The sequence below is a fragment of the Centruroides sculpturatus genome, unplaced genomic scaffold (genome assembly GCF_000671375.1).
Source record: "Centruroides sculpturatus isolate CEXI.00-Female unplaced genomic scaffold, Cexi_2.0 scaffold2014, whole genome shotgun sequence".
In the NCBI taxonomy this organism is placed as follows: domain Eukaryota; kingdom Metazoa; phylum Arthropoda; class Arachnida; order Scorpiones; family Buthidae; genus Centruroides; species Centruroides sculpturatus.
Window position 1 is genome coordinate 52,507 of NW_019386350.1, and position 23,715 is coordinate 76,221.

A 23,715-nucleotide genomic window follows, 5' to 3' on the forward strand; every position below is an offset into this window, starting at 1 on the left:
TTACAAAATAGATGTGGTATGTTTGTTCCTATCTATTCTATCAATATTTGAAACCTTAATATTAGTAAAAACACTCTTACTCAACAATAACATTTCTTTTCATCAAATCTTTTGGGGCAGAGATCTAATCAAGTTTATTGTAGCCAATAATTATTTAAATTTCAATGGGAAAATTTACTTACAAAAATCAGGTGTTCCTGCAAGATCACCGATGTTATCAATCCTGTAGCAAATTTTGTTGGCTGCTATACCGAGCAGCAGGTTTAGATTAATAACATTATCACTCCGAAAGAGAGTAGGTGAGTTACCCGAAGAACTGCTGTATTCTGACCAGTTGAACAGAAAGGAGCAAGCAGAGCACTCTGAGTACTCTAGAGCAGCCAGCCAAATTCACTTCTAGTAGAAATTCTCACAAGACAATTGGAAAACAAAATTTTTAATGTTTCCCTTATTATAAGATTTTTTTTATGTTTTAGGTACATAGACAAAGATTTAATTGCACTGGAAGGAACTGATGACAAATTTTATCAATTTACCACACAACATTCATTACATTGAACATTTCCCTCCTATAAAATTTACCGCTCTAGCACTATTTCCTTTTTAGATCATCATATTATGCAACACTAAAATCATTTAGAATTCAAAATTTATTATAAATCCAACTCTACTGTATACCCAAATTAATTTCACCTTAACATTTAACAATAAAAAGCATTTATAGTTTGTTCAGAACACATGTGAACACTTAAGAGTCTGTTGTGTTCCAGAAGTAGCCCCTCATTTACATCACTAATTTTAGTATGTTGCATTTTTGTTTTCCAAATATAAAAGAGCTTTAGTGAATTATTAAAAAATATTGGTTGCCATCGAATCACTACTTGGCTTTGAAATTACCATTGTATGAAATGGGGCAATAGTACTTCTTCCTGATCTTTTTTGATTTGAAACCATTTGTAGTAGAAAGGCATAGTATGACTGGCATCATGCTTCTACCATCTTTNTGTTCCAGAAGTAGCCCCTCATTTACATCACTAATTTTAGTATGTTGCATTTTTGTTTTCCAAATATAAAAGAGCTTTAGTGAATTATTAAAAAACTAGCAGACCCCGCCATGCGTTGTTGTGGCTCAAAATGTATCTATTATAAATGTATAACACTTCCCCCGTGGGGGAGAAATTTTTCGAAAAATTTCTTCTTAGTATACATTCTGTTGACGTACCCTATTAAAACGCAATCAAAAACGCAAAAAACCGCATCTGAAATAGTATAAATACAAGCAGAGTTCTTTACTGTAAGCCTTAATCCTGTCCATCCCCCAGTGCAGGAAATTTCGACACGTATATGATATAAAAACACATGCGCATTGGAATGCAGCGTTGTGTCAAAATTTCAAAGGAATCGGTAGGAACAAACGAACATTACATTTTTATTTATATAGATAGATANTACCACACAACATTCATTACATTGAACATTTCCCTCCTATAAAATTTACCGCTCTAGCACTATTTCCTTTTTAGATCATCATATTATGCAACACTAAAATCATTTAGAATTCAAAATTTATTATAAATCCAACTCTACTGTATACCCAAATTAATTTCACCTTAACATTTAACAATAAAAAGCATTTATAGTTTGTTCAGAACACATGTGAACACTTAAGAGTCTGTTGTGTTCCAGAAGTAGCCCCTCATTTACATCACTAATTTTAGTATGTTGCATTTTTGTTTTCCAAATATAAAAGAGCTTTAGTGAATTATTAAAAAATATTGGTTGCCATCGAATCACTACTTGGCTTTGAAATTACCATTGTATGAAATGGGGCAATAGTACTTCTTCCTGATCTTTTTTGATTTGAAACCATTTGTAGTAGAAAGGCATAGTATGACTGGCATCATGCTTCTACCATCTTTAAATGTATGAAGATCATCCAAGACATTCACTTCAAAGGACTCTAAAATTACAGTATACTCTCAATTATTGAGAGTATATTGTAATTTTAGAATAAACAAATTACCGTGTACTCTCAATTAATTGGTTAAAAATGGTTATTAATTATTTAGTTAATTAACTAAGATGTAATTCTCAGAGAATTTGTTTTTTGGCTCACATATCAATCTAAGGGCCAGTTTTTCTATGAAAAGTCTTTCTGTGGGATCACTTGACTGTTACATTGCCTTATTTTATCCATCCAATCATTTATTTTTTAAATAAAGTTTGCATGAAAGACTACTGCATGCTATTTGGACATTTCCAGATTTTCCTATTGGCTACAAGAACACAAATAGTCTGCACCAAGGCATAGATTCATTAGATAAAGTACAAGCATACATTGAAAAATGATTTACAAATTTATTTTGCAATACAATTTACTATAAGAATTTTAAATTAATTTTTGATATTGCATTTATATATAAATATTGTATTTTTATAGACGCTACTTTAATCGAACACACTCTATGTCAATCAAAAAGTTCATTCCTTCGACGACGACAGCTTCGGCATCCAATACCTCTACGGAACTACAGTGCAATCTAGAAAACAGCCCCGACAGCATCTCGAAAATAATCGGAGTGAGACGCAGGAGGGGAGGAGGGAGAAAAAAGGAAAGCATTCTGAGAACAGAAAAACTTTACTTTATGTCTCTTGGAAGGACATCGTCGGTGCAAGACGAACCACCTCAGGACAAGAATATAGAAGGTAAAATATGCATATTTTTATTACAAATGTAAATCCGTCTCTGTAATCCAAAAAACACACTTTGGTAGACGTATCTCCACAGCAATTTCTGGTTAGCAAATTATTTTTTATTTTCCATTGAACTACAAATATATTTCGGGTTGGTATAATGTACTCCAACCCTCCTCGGTGATTTTCTCATTATGTAAATTACAAAAAATCCTTTTTTTGTTTTTTGCTCAAGATAGGGGGTGGGAGGGCAAACCTTCCTCATCCTTAACAATCATTTAAATTTTTTTACACATGGGTATATAACAGGCTCAGTAAAACTTTTTAACACAGTAAAAATTGACATACGTATGTAAAGGTTTTTGACACACAAACTATATTATTAAACTTATACCAGTATCAGAATTACTAGGGAAAAAATTTTTTTAGCCATCGTAAATTTAAAATTCTCCGCTCTTTATAATTTAGAACATCACATAAAACAACAATTAAAATGTTTAGAAAATTCTGTCTATAGTATTAAAAATGCTGATAGTGTTATTAATAGAATACAAAAATTAAAAAAAGATAATTCTGATAAATTAATGAGTTTGGACATAAAAAATATGTATCCCAGTATAAATTGGAAATTAATAGAAAAAAGTTTAAGTGAACTTAATGTACATAATAATTTGATAAACATAATACAATTTGCATATAATAATAATTATTTTGAAGTTAACGAAGTGTTTTATAGACAGATAGATGGTATTAGCATGGGGTTAAAGATGAGGCCAAAATTAGCTGAATTAGTTACGATTGATATTGATAAAAAATAAGTGAAATACATGGCATAAAATTAATAATAAGATATGTGGATGATTATTTGATCGTATATAATAGTAATTTAACTAATAAAGAAACTATTCATAATTTTATAAATAATATAAATAAGGACATTCAGTTTGATATTAAAGAAGAAGTAAATAAAATTAATTACTTCAATATAACTATATTAAATAACCCTGATAAATTTGATTTTATAACATATAAAAAATCTTGCAATGTTAATAAAACTATAAATTATCATTCTTATATCCCAGTTATATGAAAAAGAATTCTTATCTTATGGAATTAAAAAATATATACAGTAATACCCCGAACTTACGCGATAGGTGGGACCGAGCGATAACCGCATAAGTCGAATTTGCGTAAGTCGGGGTATAATTTCGCAATTTGTGTAAAATCCAAATCGGATGTATGTAAGCTAATAAATGTTCTTGTTAATCTTATCTCGTCTTTTGATTCGTTCACGGTTACAAGAAATCACCACACAGTCTCTCTAGCAGTTCCGGCCCGAGTCAAGTTTTAAGATGGAGCGAGATCCTATTATGGTGCCCCCTTGGTTGCCCCTAATTTATACCCTTTAATTTTCTTTACCACTGAGGCGCCCACTGGGATTTAGCGCCTGGAGCGGCTGCTCCGTTCGCCCTATGGTAGGGTCGGCTCTGCTCTCAAGTCTCCATAGATATAACAAACACAGAAAAAAATAACTCAAAATAAATTGTAGCTATGTGTCAATTTTGTACGACATGTCCGAACATGTAAGCTGAACAATGGTGTGGGGAGGAGTGAATAATCAAGAATTGCGTGGCGCTCAAACAAAAGACGAATCAACGAGATTTGAAAATCGCGTAACTCCGGGTTCGCGTAAGTCGAGGTATTACTGTATACACGAATAACTGATGATCATAATAAAAATATTAAACTTAAAGATTTAGAAATAAAATTTATAATGAATGATTACCCAAAGTTTATTCTTACTAAATGGAAAACGTGTTACTTAAAAAACAGATATAATACGAAGTTTAAAAATGAAAAAACATTAAAAGATTTCCGTATATTAAAAATATTTTTGATTATTGTAGTAATAGCCTTAAAAATTATAACATTTGTTTGGCCACATCTTTGACCAATAAAATTTCACAGAATATACTCAGATATATTAATAAAAGTAGTATAAATAATATAGATTGCCTAAAAAAAGCTGGTATTGTATACAGGTTGGAATATAATTGTCAGAATCCATATATGTACATAGGTGAAACAGGGCGCATGTTAGATGTTAGAATAAAAGAACATCAAGTGGTTAAAAAATTTTTTTCCCTAGTAATTCTGATACTGGTATAATTTTAATAACATTGTTTGTGTGTCAAAAACCTTTGCATATGTATGTCAGTTTTTACTGCGTCTGTTATATACCCATGTGTAAAAAAATTTAAATGATTGTTAAGGATGAGGAAGGTTTGCCCTCCCACCCCTTACTTTGAGCAAAAAACAAAAAAAAAATTTATTTTTGTAATTTACATAATGAGAAAATCACTGAGGAGGGGTTGGAGTACATTATACCAACCTGAAATATATTTGTAGTTCAATGGAAAATAAAAAATAATTTGCTAACCAGAAATTGCTGTGAGATACGTCTACCAAAGTGTGTTTTTTGGATTACAGAGACGGATTTACATTTGTAATATACCATATAGCAAGCCGTTTATATATTTATGTTTTTGTTATGCACTTTGAGATATGGATTGGTTACTAACTTCAAACATTTTTCTTTATTTTAGTTCCTTCGTGGCGTTATCATCCTATCACTAGTTGTTACCAAATGGAAGGAACTGAAGTAAATGCATTTCTCTTATTTTCTACTTAAAATAATAATATTGAATAAGGAGAAATTGATTTCAGTTTTAAATCACTTAAAACAGATACTAATTATGATTATTGTTACAGGATATAGACGATGATGTGTTCTATAAAAGACACGTGAAATTAGAAAATGACGAAAGACGGAGAAAAAGGTGAATTTTATTTAAATTACATTTACCACAACAGATTATTGTGTACCTCTTAATCATTTGTATGTGTGCAATTAATTTCAATCTGGCAGCAGTGTAAGTTGCCATTGTTTGTTCAAATCAAATCTAACATCTGGCAAAGATTTTTATATTTTTTCAGTTATTAATGAATATTGGCTTTCGGGACACAGCTTTTAACCTAGATGATTTGCAATATTGCACTTTTCATTAGAAAATAAGAGACTGATAGATGGTCGCAACAGTAAAAGAGGTTGGCCAGAGTCAGGAACCTTGGAGCTTTTCATGGATGGTCCATCCAGGATGTGTCAGTCCCTGTACCTCACTACCTGGCCACTCATGTTATTGTCTGGGTGTAATTATTGTCTGAAGGATGAAGAGAGTTTAAACAAAGTGTAGAATGACAATTTAAATTCCTTTTATTAGTTAATCAGATATGCTTACATCTTTAAGCATATCTGATATAATCTTATTGTGTAGCAAATGCAGGTTTCTGGATTTCAATCTGATCCAGTGAATGTGTAATTTATCATGTGTAATGAGGATCTATGTCATTATCCATCTCTCATTCAAGCCAGCTAAATCTATTATGGATTGGACCTGGCACAAGTAGGGTTTCTCAAACGGGATCCCGGTTGTTTTTTTAACCTGGAAAATTCTTCTCATCCGGGAAATCCTGCAATTTCTTAAAAGTTCACTTTTTTCTTATTTTGTGTTAAGGTTGAGGAAATTTTGCAAATAGAAAGTATAATTAACTCATAAACTGTCAGAATACATTTGTATTTATTAATTTTAAACCTACTTATTATATTAATTTTTTAAATTTTTGCTTATTATGGCATGTCACAAATGGTCAATACTCAACACACAGCTTATTTGTGGCAGGACTCTGAAAATTCTTTACTTGTCGGAACCTGTAACATCTGGAATAATTGTGCTTACGCTGTCTTAATTTTTAACCATGCCCAGTAGCTTCAATAACTGCATAATGCCAGGTTGCACAAATTAGGCATGGATACAAATGAGTATGAAGTTTTTCTTCTTAAACCCAATGATTAAAAACAAACAAACTGCCGAATTATTGGGCTATAAGCTTGATGTTTCTATTAAAGCAGCCGAGGTAGACAAATCAGGAATACTAGAGAGCAAAAGAAATACTACAATCTCGAAAACAAACTAGAAATCTTCCAGGCTACAGGTGAAAAAACACATAACATCTGTCTTCTCTTAAATGCATTAAACACTATTCACTCACATCAATTGAATCGGAAAGAGCATTCTTGGTAGCAGGACATTTCATTACTAAAATAAGAATCAGATTGAGTGATCGGAGTATTGACCATCTTTGCTGTTCAAAATCTTATTATAAAAATTTACAATATTATTTTGTATTATGTTTTATTTAAAAAACAAAAATTACCTTTAAGTTAGAACTTTGATCTAAGTTCATTTTTTTAAATTTTCAACTCAATTCAAAGCATGTTGTTGTTGTTGTTGTATAGGTATACCTCAGGTTACATCGTTTCGAGTTATGTCATTCTTGATTATACATCATTTGTCAAAAAATTACATGGAAAAATAAAAATCAAGTTTAAGTTACTTTATTCAACTTTACGTCTGTCCGCCACAAATATTGAAATCGTAATATTACTAGAAAAGTGTTAAAAGCACACAAAATCATATTAAAATACATACATTTACAGTAAATGTTAATATAATCATCATAAATTGTAGAGAATGAAATATGAAAACATCTGTGACTCTGTGTCGTTGTCTTATTTAGCGGTCTTTAAGAGCTCAATATTTGCATTTTCCATGATAGTTCCAATATCTACTGTTTGGCATTGTTGTCAGCACCACTCGATATTGGTAAATTTAACATAAATTAGTTTATTTTTTACTATCGCAAAATAATTTTAATAACTGTATTTGTTATTTAACCTTACAAAATCATCTTATCTTATAATGTCTTGGAGCAAACCACATTCACAAATAAAGAGTCTGCGATGTACTATAAACATCACTAAATTGTAAACATGTATACATGTAGCCCTCGGTTTATGCTGCAGTTCCGTTCCTACAAAAGCCAGCGCAAATTGAATCGGCATAAAATGAACCCATATTTACATTGAGGTATAGGGTTAGGTTCTACATAAGTGAAAAATAAGCAAATAATTCTGTTTATTAATACAATATAATACAAAAACATATAAATTTAATTTTTTAAATGTATTTTATCATAAAATAAAGTGAAATGTTTTTATTTAAAAATTTTAGTTTCGGATCTTGTACATTTTTCAGAAAAAATCTGTCTTTAATTGTTTATATTTTTGTTTTCTTTCATTAAGAATTTTGGAATATGGTTGAATGAATGTAATGATGCTCCTTTTTACATTTGAACTTCGCTCCTAATCATTGTCTAACTCACAAAGTTCATCCATCAAACTTTCCATAGTTGAAAGGATACGTTAACCCGACATGAGGTACAGACGAGCAGATACACTGATTGGTCGACCACCAGTTTCCTTAGCACATATATAAGGTCAGTTTGAGCAGGAAAATTGAAGATGGCTAAGGAGAGAGAGATATCGTCTGACTGACAAGAAGTAGATATCATCTGGCTAATAAAAAAGTATCGTCTAGCCAACGAGAAGTAGATTTGTCTCACTAACAATAGTTTGTGATCGCCGGAAGTGCTACTGTATTGTAAGGTGTTTTCCTGAAAAAACTGATACGGGATACATTCATTGGCGCTATAGATTCGGACGCCATTTATTGGACTATTAAGTTTAATAACTTGACTCGTGGGTACCTAAGCATTTAGTATTTTAATATTAATTTAATGCAAAGGTATACATACCCAATAATATTAAACAGAAAAAATAAATATATTCAATAAAAATCTTTGTTTTAACGAATGTACAATGTTGCGGCTCGGTAAATGCGTCAACACTGAAATTAATATCACTCTAGCATAGGGAAAATCGAAGAATTACACTGCAAAACGGCAAATAGTGCAGCGGCGTTATTGTGAATCGGCGTAAATTGAGCCGGCGTAAACCGAGGACTACTTGTATTTAGAAGTATGTATGTACGTACATGTATTCGTAAATTTAGATTAATTTTTTCCTGTACTATATTAAAAACTAAAATTTATTTGTTGGTAAGCTTAAAATAGATTCTTATTAACCATATATTAAAAATGCATTTATAAATAAAATACAGAACTGGGAATGGTTATTTGTGACAAGTAATTTTGACTTAAGTCGCCTCTCCTGGAACCAATTACCCGACGTAAGGCAAGGTATACCTGTACGCAGTTTCCAGCAATCTTTAATAAATTTTTTCTATCTGTGAAAATTTATACATAATTCAAACATAATTTTTAATACATGCAGCATTATTAATATGATTTTGGAGGTTGCAGAACATATTAAATTACTTTAAAAAATGAAAAATAATTATATCATTTGATTTCAAGATATTTTGTATATCTTAAAAATAATTAATTCTATCCCGGGATCCCGGTAAACAGTTCGCTTTTTTCCAGATATCCCAGGAAATGACAAACCCTAGGCACAAGTGATTGAGCACTTTCAAATACTACATACTCATCAATAGGAACATTGATTTGAAGTAGAACTTAATCATTCATGTTTTATTTGCCATTAAATCATTATACTTTTCAGTATTGTAGCAATGTCAGTAGGAAAGTATGGCACACTCCTATTACGTAATCATGGAGTAACTATTTCCCAGTCCCAGCATTTTCTTTTTATTCTAATTTTATGAGGGGCATCCATAAAGTAAAGAATGTTTGTGCATAGCTGTGTAGGTAAATTACCACCATCAATTCGAGGTCAATTTGTTCTCTGATGCGTTAGCTTAGCACGTGTAGAGTTTCAATAATGGCAGACTTATTGTTACTGTTTTGTTAAGAGTTAAAATGCATACAAAAATTGAAAATTTCACCAAATACAAAGTGCAGTGTTATTTGTTTTCTAAATGCAAAGAAAGTCCATCCTGTAGAAATTCATAAACAAATCGCAGAAGTGTATGGTGATCACATTATGAATGAAACTGTGAGAAAATGGTGTTTAATGTTTAATCAAGAAAGATAATGCGTGACCACTCAAGGTTATGCTTCAGAAATTTGGCTGGAATGTTTTTGATCACCTACCATATGGTGCAGACTTGGTCCCCTTTCATCTCTTTTCCAAGCTAAAAGAGTTTTCGATGGATTTGGAATGGATGACAAGGTGAAATTCAGCCGGTTCCTTCAGCCAACTGTCACCAACTGGCTGAAGGAACCGGCAGCAGAAGTCTATGACAAAGTAATTCAAAAACTAGTGTCATGCTACAAGTGCTTTAATTGATGTGGTGATTATGTAGAAAAGTAACTGGTCTTGTACCAATTATTTAATAAAACTTTTTTCTTATTATTACTGTATTTTCATTTTTTTATAGCAAAAATATTCTTTGCTTTCTGGACACCTCTCATATTATTACTGTTAAAAGTGAAAATGTTTCAAGGTAATTTTTTTATAGAGAATTACACAGATTTCTTTATATAAATCCAGTAAACTGAATTTAACGCTTTTCCAAGAAATCCATACTCAAATCTGATCCAGATTTGAGTCTGGATCAGATGCTCAAAATTTTTATGATCATTCTGGACGTGTTGGGTTTTGTCTCTTGTTACACGGACCGCGGGCCAGGCTGACTGGCGACAAGCATTGAAAAGATCATTTTGGCTTCTACGGAGCAGAAAGTTCAAAAAATAAATTGGCAAAGAAATTGAATTTAGATTTGTTTCTTTCTTATTTTTCATTTCTAGTGCTTAAAAATTATTTTGAAAAATTGCATAAACATATTTTGATTAAAGAATTAAAAAGCATAAATTTTTGTTATTTTTCTACAAAATTTTTTAATACTAAACTGTTCATTTATCATCCAACATTATGGACTGGTGCCATATTTTTTGTGCCTATAACCTGCAAAGGTGCAGATCTACAAAAACTTTGCATGGTCAGCCTTGCCATATATCCCTCGTCCATGAAGAAGCCGTTACTCCCGAGTTTTTGAGTTCATAATTACAATTTAAAATTAACTTATAACCAACACTATCTTTGTGATCTATGCCTCTTTTCAAATTGTCTTTTAAATGCAGATAACTTATAGGTAATATGCATGAAAATATGGTATTTGGAAATATTACCTGCGACTTATGACGCTATAAAGGAGTCGACTGAAATGTAAAAGCAGACATAACTTGGATATCGGTTTGAAATTTTATTAATCGCTAGTGTACACTGGTTTCTCGAATTTTTATGAGTTACATTGAAATTATTTCATTTTCATGTTGAAATTGGCATCTAGTCTCACCTGAATTGTTGGTAAGATGCATTATTGTACAATAATGCATGACTAACACTGCATCTTACTTACAGATTATTTAACACAGATGTCCAACTATTATAAGACTTCTTTGTAATAGTCACAAGACAATAGTGCTTATCAAGTAGGCAGCAAACCTGAATCATGTGATACAATTCAAGTAACTTCAAGCTTGTTTCAATGTTCAAATTTCTTAAAATAATTCAATTTAATAGCCTCTACAATAATTAATTATAATTATATAACCTCTGTCTGTATGATCATCCCAGATACTCACCAGAAACAGATCCAACAGACCTTGGAATCGGAAGTTAAACACTAAAGAAAAAAAAAATAAAAGGCAGTATCTGAAAAGATGCAAGCTTGCATTGCTCTGCACTATAATCAGATGCTGTATCATTAGAGTTATCCCAGTTTCCTGTTTCTTATGCTAACTGATCCCAAGATAACATTATTATCCTCACCTTAATATGTTTTATCCATTTAAACAGAGTTCAAATGGTTCAGCCCATATTAAATACATAGAGACATTGTTTTTTGCTTCGTTATTATAGAAGGAAGATTAATGCATTTCATTAGAATATAATTTGTGGTTTATCACATAATATAAATTGAGGCGTCAATCAATTCGAAATCTAAAAATATCTTTATTTATTTTAAGATGGGACATACAGAGAATAAGAGAGCAGCGCATCCACGAGAAGTTACGACAGAAGAGACAGGCCGTCGACAAAGAAAGTAACGAAAACAGAAGACATTCCAGAAAATACAAGATAAATTCATTTTTTCCAGACCCTAAAGAAGGTATTTTTATCTTTACTAATCTATTTTACAGTTAATTCCTAAAACTAATTGTTATTTATAAACATTAATTTCAGTTCAAGCTATCGAAGTGTCCGACTTGGTTCCAGTTCTAGCATTCGGTCAGACCATACCGATTTTTCAGTCGAGGTATGCACGTTCACTTAGTTATTAGCATATTACGAAGATGCAGAATATTTTCAAGATCAAAAATTCCCCAAATGTACACAAAATTTCCATGAAAATTATTGTGTACTCCAGCATACAAAATAAAATGTAATTTATGAGCTAATTAATTAATAATTATTACTATGTGATTAGGAAAATTCTAATTAAACCATATAAATAGTTAAATATCCTTATAATTTGCTGTGCAACACGATAAATTAAAAGAACACTTCCATTTAAGCATGTTTCATCATTGTAAGATAGCACATACAATTATAAACTCAACACAATATTCTGCACAACTTGTAGCAATTTTATTTAATATTGTTTTGTTTAATAAAATCCTTTAAACTTAAAGGAATACTTTAAAATCTTTAAACAAAACAAGATACACAGCAGTGGCATGCCGTGACATTTGATGGTAGGGAAGCTGTGTTTCTGTAAGAAGCCGACTTCCGGGGGCAATCAGTTGGCGACGGTCTAGGGTCCATTCGTATTCATTTGTTCGATATCACAATTACATTCTAAATCGCTAGCCACAATATAAGGGCTGAAATTAAAAATAAAATTATAAAAACTTACTTGTTAAAATAAAATGTGTGATGGATATACAATTATACATACCTGGTACAAAATATTCAATTGTATGAATATAGTTTTGTGAAGAAACGTACATAAAAATAACATAAAATGTTCTTTACTTTTAGTATTAAAACAATCTGCATAGTTATAATTGCTCCCTACCAGTGGCTCATGGATGGAATCAGAGACGATCTTGGTAGGTGTATGGTGCGTGCCAAATCCCGAGGGTGCCGATACCGGTTAATATCAAATGCCTCTTTTGTTGCATCACTAGTATATCTCAAAGGACGCGACAGGGTTGTTGTAAATTTTAAACATTTCTCACCATAGCTGTAAAAATCTAAATTTGTTAAACTTAATTGTCATTTGTTTTCTAACTAATTCGTTTTAGGACCAGGTATCCATGGAAATTTCCAAAATTTACAACTTTTCAGTCACTCTCATTGAACTGGAAAAATTTCTGTCTTTATTGCATGTAATATTTCGAAGAAATCAGTCTCCACTGTACTCGGATATAGATTGGTTTGGTTAAGCTTTTGTTTAAGTAAAATTCCGGCTCTTTCATCAGGGTTTTGTTTACGTCCCCAATTCCCTAATCGCTTAATTATTTAACTACTTCTTAAGTAGAAATAAGTCGAAACCGGTTACTTTGTACTCGAATATTTGTAGTCTCGGGAAAAAAGTGGAAAGACAAATTTTTATAACAAACGGATACATAAATCGTAAATTTAAGGAAAATAAATTCTAGCGCTTTATTTGTACTGTACCTTGTGCGTCTCATTCATTAAATTTAGTTGTAAATGACGCTGTCAAAGTAACAGTTAATTTTTTAACATTATACAAGAATTGTACACGTTTTTTACTACATCCCCTTAAAAAAGGGATATACGAAATTGTAATATCACTGGTTTAACATTGAAATCCGTGAGTAATATAAAATCGGAGAGCGGAATAAAAATATCAAATATTTTAATGGATTTTTTTAAACTCCTGTCAACTATAAAGAACTATCATAAAAACATACCAGTAAATTCTTATCGGTTGGGTTAAGTTATAAATCTACTCACGATTCATGTAATCGGGCGAGGGTGGCTAACAGCCCAGAACCGGTCCCGGATAGAATTGGATGCGGTATATGTGTAGCATCCACCCGAGGTCCTAGGCTTCCACCGGCTAAACCAGGTGAGGTTGGTGCTCTGTAAAGCGCATGAGCAAATCTGGTGTTTTGGTTGCTGACAACACAGCACTTCCACTCCGCCACTAATATTCGAACATACAATAGCAATATTATTTTCTTTTTCACACGTACTATAGAAATTTGTAATAAGATACATAATGCAGTTATAATAAAATATTGTGCGATTATTTTCATATAATTAAAATTAATATGTATTTATTTTTTAGAAAATACAAGGGAAGCGGCGCATCCACTGCTTCCAATGACGGCATGCCACTGATACACAGATCAATTAGTCTAAGAACCAAAAAATTTTGCCTCACTAATTTCTATTTGATGCAATGCATTTCGAATGTCATTTTTTTATTGACATCATACTTTAATCACATCTGTAGTGTTCTTATATTTCTTTGTATTGTATTAGTCAAATTTTTCTGCCTATGAACTTTTTCGTATAACATTTGCCAGTAATCTTTCATATCACCTTTAACTTTCACTACTAGCATCATTCTCTTCTCTCTATACAGTGATCATTTTGGCAAATTTTTTAATGCAGATCTTTCCGGGACTGCTTTAATTTCCCCAAACATTGTTTGCATGATTGGACATGTTCTGCACCTCTGGTGTAATGGTCAAAGTTCAAAAATTTAAGTGTCGATGAGACAAAGTATATTATGCGGAAAAAATCCGCCCCGAATTTTGATCTTTGACCGTAATTGCACGCCTACATTTATATGGAAATTTATATGCTTCAATGCATTTTCTCTTTATTGCAGCGAGTTTTCTCTGCCTTGGTTCGACCCGAGAGAAAGTCAGGAAGTGACAACGGTTTCAAAGAAAAATAATACTCCGGACACGACAATTACCAAACGAACTGCCACTTAAAGATCGGCTCTTCAAAATGCGAAGATTAATACGTGACTGTAAAACCAGAAGCACACCATGAAGATTTGTCGTTGTATATATATTATATATGTATATTGATATTCCCGCTATCCGCTTTGTGTAAAATGAGAAAAAATCTCTGTTGAGGTATTTCATCAGCCGTGGATGCCATCCGTTGTCGTCTCTCGTCACCCAGGACAAACCCGCTTCCGATACTCACTTTTTCGAAGAGTACGATCATATAATTTCCAAACCGTTCGAAGAAGTCTAAACAGAACATGGGAAGTCACTAGTCATCCGCACACACGGTATCGCTTGCATAATAATTTCACCTCTGCATTCGGTAATTATACCGATTTACATTCTTCATTTACATTTTAAAAATTCCCACGGATTGTGGAAAGTGGTGCATCGTGCGTTGTCGCCTACGGGAGCAATTCCAAGAATGGTGGAACGTAAATCTGCATGTCTTTTGGAACCTCAAAGCAAAAATGGAGATTATCCTCTTTCGTATGTCATACATTGCCCACGGTTTCTTTACCGTTAGTCTCGTCCAGAATACACAAACCTCCCAAACGGGTTTCGTTCGTGTGGGACTAAACGGGACCTCGGCCGTGCCGTTTCAGATCTACGCAACCGAACTCTCGCGTGATCAAACACCTCTCGCACTTTCTCGCATTATAAACTAGCTACTTATCGTGTATTTGTGTTTCATTTTATCGGTTGGTAAACTAGGTGGATATTACGTGTGAATCAATATATCAGTGAAATGTTTCCAACGAATGTTTTTTGTTAAAGTTGTGGAAATCGATTTTTTGTTGTTAAAAAAAAGGGAAATCTGTATATTAATGATAGTTTTTAAAGACAATTTCAGATAAAAAAAAAATCTTCCAGAGTATGCAGTATGTATATATTATATAAATGTATAAAAATAACTGGTTCTCTATAAAAGCAATTTTAAATGTAATTTTAACTATATTACAAGTTAGCAATTTTAAAAAATGCGATTCGGATATTGGGATTTTGCCCTCTGGAGCGAAATTTCAAAGTTCTGAATCGTCACTTAGACAATGTTGTTAGAAATAAACGTGGTTCTAGATTTGTTTTCTAGAATCTAACTTCCTGCTTTTTTCATTTATTTTACTACTAGAAGCACGAAGATTGTCAAAATTTTGTTTGGAATGTAATACTCTTGTGGCGGGAGATTTGGAATCGAACTGCAAGATGGGTCTTGGACTTTGAGGGTTTAGTAATTGAAAAACCGTACGTGAATTAGAATTGGATTCTAGATATTACAAAGGAGTCTTTTGTGCAGTGTTATATGTGTGGCCTGTGCTCTTATATAACACAACTATCCCACAATTGAATTCTTACAGAAATTTGTAGAAGCAAATCACACATTTTTGTTGGTCCATAAGACTGAATATTAGTCGTTGCGTGCCCATTCAAATTAATTTTGTCAATCGGAAATTCCAGGTTGCCGTTTGTTTTACAAAACACAACCAGTTTGTTCACAGAAATTAATTTCTGCAATTCTCGTAATATTAGATCTGATGCATCTGGAATGTGAAACTGTGGGCCATTACAGAAATACAGTTGCAACTAGTTACTTCGGAGATTACATCTTATCTTTTATTATTTTTGCAGATGTTGAGATGATAGAATAGAATAAAATTTGAACAATATATTGCATTCAACCCAGGCTGCATCTGGATCAGATACAATGCTTCAATGAAATGTTTTGTCACAATTTAGATAGGAGATACAAATGCATACATTTTTGTTTAGTTTTTCTGACTAATTTTAAGAAATTTAAATATGAAACTAAAAAGTGTGTTAGTATTCTAGCATGCTATGTGTAACATCTTGATCCTCCTTCAGATGTTTTGCAGCATTCACTTTTATTAATTAACACTAAGTCCCATCACATAAATCTCATTTATTGTCCTGCTTCTCGGTTGGTTTTGGTTTAGTTTTCCACCTACAACAGCACCACCCAAGATTTTTTAAACATTCACATAAAACCATGACGAGGCATCAGAGCGTATGTGTTAGCCAGAGAAGTAGGTGAGGTTTTGCTGTCTACCAGACTAATGTCAACATTGCCTTCCCCAAAGAGACTGAGTGGATTGGAAACCTGCACAAACCACACCAGATAGAACAATACAGTAGAGCATCGATTTTCCGAAAGTCAATCATCCGAAAGAATTCTAGTCGGCAAATTTAAATTTTCGCCAGCGCTGTGGTGCTTCAATCTTTGCCTATGTCTTGGGCTACTAAAATATTTTACGTTTTTGATACTAAATTAACATCTGAAGTATAATTTTTTATTATTTTTATATTTTTCAATATATTTATTTTGTTTGTACAAAATAAAAAAATAATTTTTAACGATACAATAGTCTTTGTTAGGCTTAACATCGACGAAAATTCAACGCGAAGCGACACGCAACGGAGAAAAATTTCGACATCGGATACGTTAAACTATTTTTTCGTACGTAAATCAGTTATCCGAAATATCAGTTATCCGGACAACCCCAGTCCCCAATTGATTCGGAAAATCGACGCTCTACTGTATTTGCTTTTGAGATTTGAGCCTGATTCATAATAATAATTTGCAAGCTTGTGTCATAGCAATACCTGATTTCCTTTATGCTAAAGCTTATGTATTGTACAGTACATTGAGAGGATAGCAAATCAAATTATGTATACTATATACAGTGGTGCCTCGTATAACGGACGCTGCGAACAACAGACTTTCTGTTCGGCAGTTACGTGAGGTGAACAACGGTCTTTCTGCGAACAAGTGCGAATGATGTTTCCACTCTTTTGCTGTTGCCGATGACAGTCTGCTATTTTTATAATATATTAGTATAATTAGAATACATTATTAGTATATCTGAAGTACAGAGCTTCCGTTGGGATTTGGCTTGCTCCCTTGTTTATTACGTATAATACATCACCTCAGTGCAGGGTATTTATATTTATTCAAGTGTTGTGCAAATCATGGCTTCTAAAAAAAAAAAACAGAAAGGTGATTTCAATTGAAACAAAGCAAGACATCATCAGAAGGAGTGAAAGTTGACAAAAACTTCCTTGTCAAATGGGGAGAGGTTAAGGAGTTTACCAACACTCATTATCCAAACAGAGCTGAGGCCAACAGGATCAATGATCTCTACAATGACACCCTTGCCCGTCATTTCCGACAGGTGTTGAAGAAGAGAGAGAAACAGACCACCTTGGACATGTTTTTCAAGAAGCCTGCTGCCAAAAAAACAAAGGATGCAACAAGAGGAGTTGACCCTGCAAGCTCCGGTAGCCTCTCCTGAATCTGACTCCGATTAAAAAACAATAAAAAGAGACATGCTGAAATGTGTACAAAGTCTGAATCTGTATGAATGTGTAAAGAAAGTGTTCCTCCACGTCCTCCTCACATCTGACTACCCGGCATAATTGGTGACTGCTCCATTTTCATTTTTTTATGGTACAGTACGGTTATTTATTGCTGCGGAACAAATTATATGTTTTGACATGTATTTCTATGGGAAAATGTGTTTCGTATAACGGACTTTTCACTTAACGGACATGCACCTGGAACGGATTAAGTACGTTATATGAGGCACCACTGTATATTTGCATAACCCTCGATTTATACACAACTGAAATTGTGCTATTTATGTTTAAGTTCAGAGCTACATGGTGGTGCATGAAATGAATCATTTGTTTTATTAATAAAATCTTTATTGAAATTACAACAACAAAGTAACATAAGAAAGACCGTTGTTCCTCTCAAATTGTGTTTAATATGTGTAACAACCTATTCGACACAGACTGCAATGTTGTTGGTCACTCAACAGTACGTATCCTCGGTTAGCTTCTTGCAGATCCAAACGATCAGTGGTCTCAAAGAACCATCGAAATTTGATCTTGGAATGAAATTTTGAGGGATGGAGGGCATGTGCAGAGTTTTGGGCTCAAAGTAAGAGGAGGGGAGATATAACTACTGCATTCACACACTTGCCCAAAAACTGATTTCATATATGTTGGATGCAAATCTTTGTTTTTTAGATGATAATTTCATTTGAACAATACAGTAGTAATATTAACACTCCTTTCAAGTCCAGTATTGTTTCAATAGTGCTGACAATTGAACAGATATAGGTTGTACCAGTTGCCCATTTACATAGGTGCTTGTGAGGAATTGTGCTATCAGAGTTACATATTTATCATGTTGGTTTACAATTTAATATGTTTTCTGTATGTAATACTTAGTGTCAATTATCTCAAAATCTTTTAGGGCTAAAATTTCACTTACTTTCATTACATACCATTGTCTTTTGAACTAGCATTATTGCATTGATGGATGCCAGTGTTGAACCCATAGGATTCCCTTTTCATTTGTCACTGTAGCTTTTGAAAAAAATTTTCTTGGAGGAATCCCCAAGAAAGTAGTCACGTGGGTTCGAATCTAGATTATTTGGATCTGGTTCAGTCCATATGCACATTAATCTATGAATCAATTTTAGATGACAAATCAAAATATTAATCCCATACGACCCAGCTCTGTCCTGCACAAACCTTTGGAAAACTTATAGCAAGAAATCGAGGCAAAAAATTATTGCTTTAACAGCACTTGCTGTTTGCTGTCTATTTTAAAAAGTTAGCTCTGAAAGTTCTAATGTAAACACAGGTGACTACTTTCTTTGAAAAAATGCCAAAGTAAAGAAACAGTACTAATAATTTGGGCATATAACAGAATATGTATCATGGAATGATTGATGCAACACAATTTGCATTGAATAAGTTGCCACACACAACAGTGACCATGTTGAACATTTGATTTGTGGATAAACTTCCATACATTGGATGTTACTTTCTGCTATTGTAATTAAAATGAAGACAGCTTATCAGAATTGATTTTAAATGAAGACTTGTTGCAACTTATTTTGTTTCTTAGCTCATGATTATACTACAAAAATAGACATAAAATTTAATAGTTTCACATGAATTGATAGTGCAACAGAAGAATACAAAGAGGATAGTTTTATGACTAGCTCAAGTTTTTCATTGGCACAAGATGTTACGAGACATGGAACATCTGTTGGTTCTTCTGTCATTTGGCACAAGAAGCAATATGTTGCTTCTGAAGGATGTCATATCAAAGATAACAGTTAACTTATAATTTTTACAGTTACTTGCCATTTTCCTAATGAACCTAGCTCTTTGTATTAATGGTATAAAGTACAAATTTTTACCTCTGGGTTAAATAAATATACACAAGATTATTGCCAATATAATATACTATAAATGTATATCTTATAATAAACAAATAAAAGAACTTGCAAGTAGTAATATAAGGATTTTAGCAACATTTCAAGTCAGACACTGCAAAGCAAAAGCACAGTCTTCTTGTGGTATTGCCAAACTCCCAGCAAGTTCTAGTTTCATTTGATCGCCCACAGTATTTTCCAGTATTTCATCTGAAAATCTTAAACTATTCACCGTCCAAAGAACTTTCATCATTTATCTTGGAAGTATTTGCTTCTAGCCGTCCGACACGAGCAAAAAATTAAGAATCTGCTTCGTGCATTGACGTTCTTTTATGACATTAACCAGTTCATACAAAAATTACACATACAACTTTTATTTATACATGTTCAATATAAAAAAAAATTACACTTAACATCAACCATTAAAGTACTTCTTTTTATTTTTCTAAATTCATGTTGCGTTTATAAAAAAATGATATCGGAGATATTGTCAGACAGTTTATTTGGTTTACAGTACTACGATGATAAAAGGGAAACAAACAAAAAAAAATTGTCAATATGACAGAGCAAAATAAAAGAAAATTATGCAACAAAGTAAAGAAACTGCATGATGAGCCATTATGAAATAAATCGTACTTGTGATTATTTACATAAAAGAGACAACATCCGACTTCTAAAACGAAAACATTCTGTGAAGTTAATGTGGATGATCATGATCCGAAAACACAGACCTCTGTGAATAAGCATGCAATATATAGTTTATCTTACTTTATTATTATTATATATTTTTTTTTAATTTTTAGATTTGCCAGCAACAATGGGCACAAAAAATTAGTCCCATGCAACATCCACTTTGAAAATGTACTCTTTCTTGCCATATTTGTGGAAGGTAAGATAAATCTTTCGTTATTTAAACAATTCATATTTTTATTTCAGCTCTGCGAGCTAAAAATTAATGGAGGCCTCTTAAAATACAAATGGACCTATAACCGACGTAAAATGCTAATGTCCACCCGTCTGCTCTTGATACACTTCGATGACGTCGTCGTTCTCCATTTCCAGCTGCAAAGAATTTGTAAGAATGTGTTATGCCATTCTTCTAATAATATAACTATACAAAATAATCAAGTTTTCATGGGGAAATTAATCACGAAATTTCAGAATTACTGATAAACTTGTGGCATGCAATTATGTCTAAATTACAAAAATATTCTGTTTGGTAGTGATGATGCATTTATTTTCTCAATGCAATTAAAAAGGGGTATTTTAGTCACAATCAAGAACAACATAAATCTACAAATTTTAAAGAAATTTAGAAATAAAGCATTATTATTGACAATACACACACAAAGTACTGAGTGACCATAATTAAAGTATCCCTATTAAATATTGTCTAGTGATATTTAGCAGTATAAATGCAACCAAATCTGATATGGTGACATTTTATGACATGAGGAAGACATTAGTACCAAAATTCATCATTATAGCACTTTGACACTGCAAGCCATTCATGCTATACAGAGATCTTAGTGATGCTCGATATCCACTCAACAGTGAGGGAAGGCTATACCCATCTAGAGCGACCATGTGGCAGTGGTGAGGGAAGGATATATCCATCAAATTCTTTTGGGGGTATTGCCAAAAACTACCGCAAAAAAATTCACATAAAAACTGAATTATGTAACAATAAAAAAAGAATTTCCTTTACTAGACATAACTGTTTACAAAATCTTTTTTTGAAACGGTAATGAGAAAAAACGCATGGAAAAATACTTAAAAATTTTCTACGTTTATTCTCCACAACTAAGTGGTAACGCCACATCTGACTAACCCACTGTTGAAAGGATATGATCTCCATTCTGAAGGTGAACAAAGACAGTTATCCTGTTCTTTAAGGGTCACATTAGACATAGGAAGGACAACAGACACTACTTACACTATTGCATTTATTCTGACAGTAGGGTAGCTTTACACAGGATTGTGAAGTCCGATAGCTGCTTAAAACTTTTCCATCTCATACACCACATTCTCAGACACTTAAACAACATTAGAATAGATTTCCAATGGGTCCCGGTCATGCGGGGGTTCTTGACCATGAGACCGCTGACCATCTTGCCAAACAAGTTGCAAAGTCTTCAGTCACTAGTATTTTCAGTTACATTCCTATCTTGTACATCAACAATCACGTCAAGAAGCAAATCTTCATTCTCTGGCAAGACAGCTGGGACCATGACACCACTGGTAGGCTCACCTACACTTTCATCCCCAAGGTTGACGACTCTTCACCACTTTACCCTAGTTACACCCTCACTCAGCTACTTATAGGGGACATGGCAACTTTAAGCAATACTTTCATAAATTTAATCTTGGGGACAATCCACAATGTGATTGTGGTATTCAGGAGGACCAACACCACTTCACTTATTGCTGCAATAAGTACAATCACATTAGGGATTAATGAGACCTGCTATCCTTGAAAGGTACAACTGTCCTTGCAACCCACACCAACTCATTCACACATGTACAATGTTCCGTCATCATCTCACATTCATATCCCTTAGTGGGGTTCTTGAGAACACTCACTCCGGGGCATGGATGGAAATTAGTTTTCCCTTGCAGTATATAGCTGTCTTTCAACTTTGTATTTTAATTCTTATTTTCTGTCTTCTTTTTTTAGTCTAAATTCAGTTAGTCCTAGTTGTAAGTTAGATTAGAGACTCTTAGCTTGGTTTTTTGTTAAATTATGATAGGTTAAATGAGATTAGAGTTTGTTAGCTTTAGTTGTCTGGTTATGTTCATCCTAGGTTATGGTAGGTTAGTTTAGTTAGTGAGTAAGTTAACGTTTAAAAAATAAAATAAATAAATAATAATAATAATAATAAAATTTTTGGGGTCTTGCTTGTTTGTCTCTGTCAGTCTGTTCGTCTCTTCTAGTTTGTTGTTGTGTTTGTTTGTTTTCACACTGTCTATCTAGCTGTTAATAGTACAGTATTGAGATTTGCACTCGCATTCAGTTTTATTATTATTAAGTAGATATAAGTCTTCCTACTAACAGCCACTTGGCACTAAACACTTAGCTATTCATGGCAGCACTCAATTATTGGTGTTCGCTACACTCGGGTTTATTTTCAGACCCTTTGGGGGACTACGGCCTTGCAGCATAAAAACTGCATGCCAACATCAAACATAGAGGGTACTGTAGCCTGATGTATGCCGTTCAGAGGGATCCTAATATTCTCTACTGTCTCCCTCCTACTTCCCCTCCCCTTTCCCTTACCCTCTTTTCTGCCAGCTAAGCACTTCGTGTACAGCCGATGTCTTTCTTGCATATATGTATGTATGTAAATCCAATTTAGATAAGTCCATTGAAATCTGCTGGAAAACACTAAGGATTCCAGTAGCCCAAATGCATCAATTATGGGTGTTTACCAAAATAAAATCATCTCTCATCATTCCACAGGAGCTTTCAAACTCACAACATGTCCACTTCCAATCTGGCAAGGAAGATCAATGCAAAAGTTAGTTGAGGTTCCTTGTTGGTGGCAAGCAACTGCTGGTTTTGGCTGATCTTACAAGGATAATAATGTACTTTCTCAGTACCTTCTATATTGTGCTGTATGATATAGCCATGATGAAAACCTGACTTCTCAGACCTAAAACACAAAAATTAAAATGAAACTTACCAGTGCAGTCTGTTCTGATGGATGTCATTAATTTGATGTCACCTCCAGAATAAAAAACAACAGAAACCAAAGTCAAACTATACTTCTTAATATTTAATAAATAATTGTTGGCAACAGCTCTAATTTTAATAGACTGGATAAAAATAGAATTGATGGTAAATGTAAATGAGGTACTGCAGATGGCAGCTGTACAGTACATGTCA

General features: G+C 33.0%; 1 protein-coding gene across 1 annotated transcript in view; it reads left to right on the forward strand.

The window, feature by feature from the left end:
* LOC111614647 (male-specific lethal 1-like 1) overlaps positions 1 to 15,677 on the forward strand; it is a 32,062-nt gene extending 16,385 nt beyond the window's left edge. The window contains exons 3-8 of the mRNA XM_023356013.1: positions 2,441 to 2,706; positions 5,301 to 5,356; positions 5,467 to 5,534; positions 11,608 to 11,750; positions 11,825 to 11,897; positions 14,451 to 15,677. Coding sequence (XP_023211781.1) covers positions 2,441 to 2,706; positions 5,301 to 5,356; positions 5,467 to 5,534; positions 11,608 to 11,750; positions 11,825 to 11,897; positions 14,451 to 14,559 — 715 coding nt within the window. The 3' untranslated portion in view covers positions 14,560 to 15,677. The remainder of the gene's footprint in view (positions 1 to 2,440; positions 2,707 to 5,300; positions 5,357 to 5,466; positions 5,535 to 11,607; positions 11,751 to 11,824; positions 11,898 to 14,450) is intronic.
* The last annotated feature ends 8,038 nt before the right edge of the window (positions 15,678 to 23,715 follow it).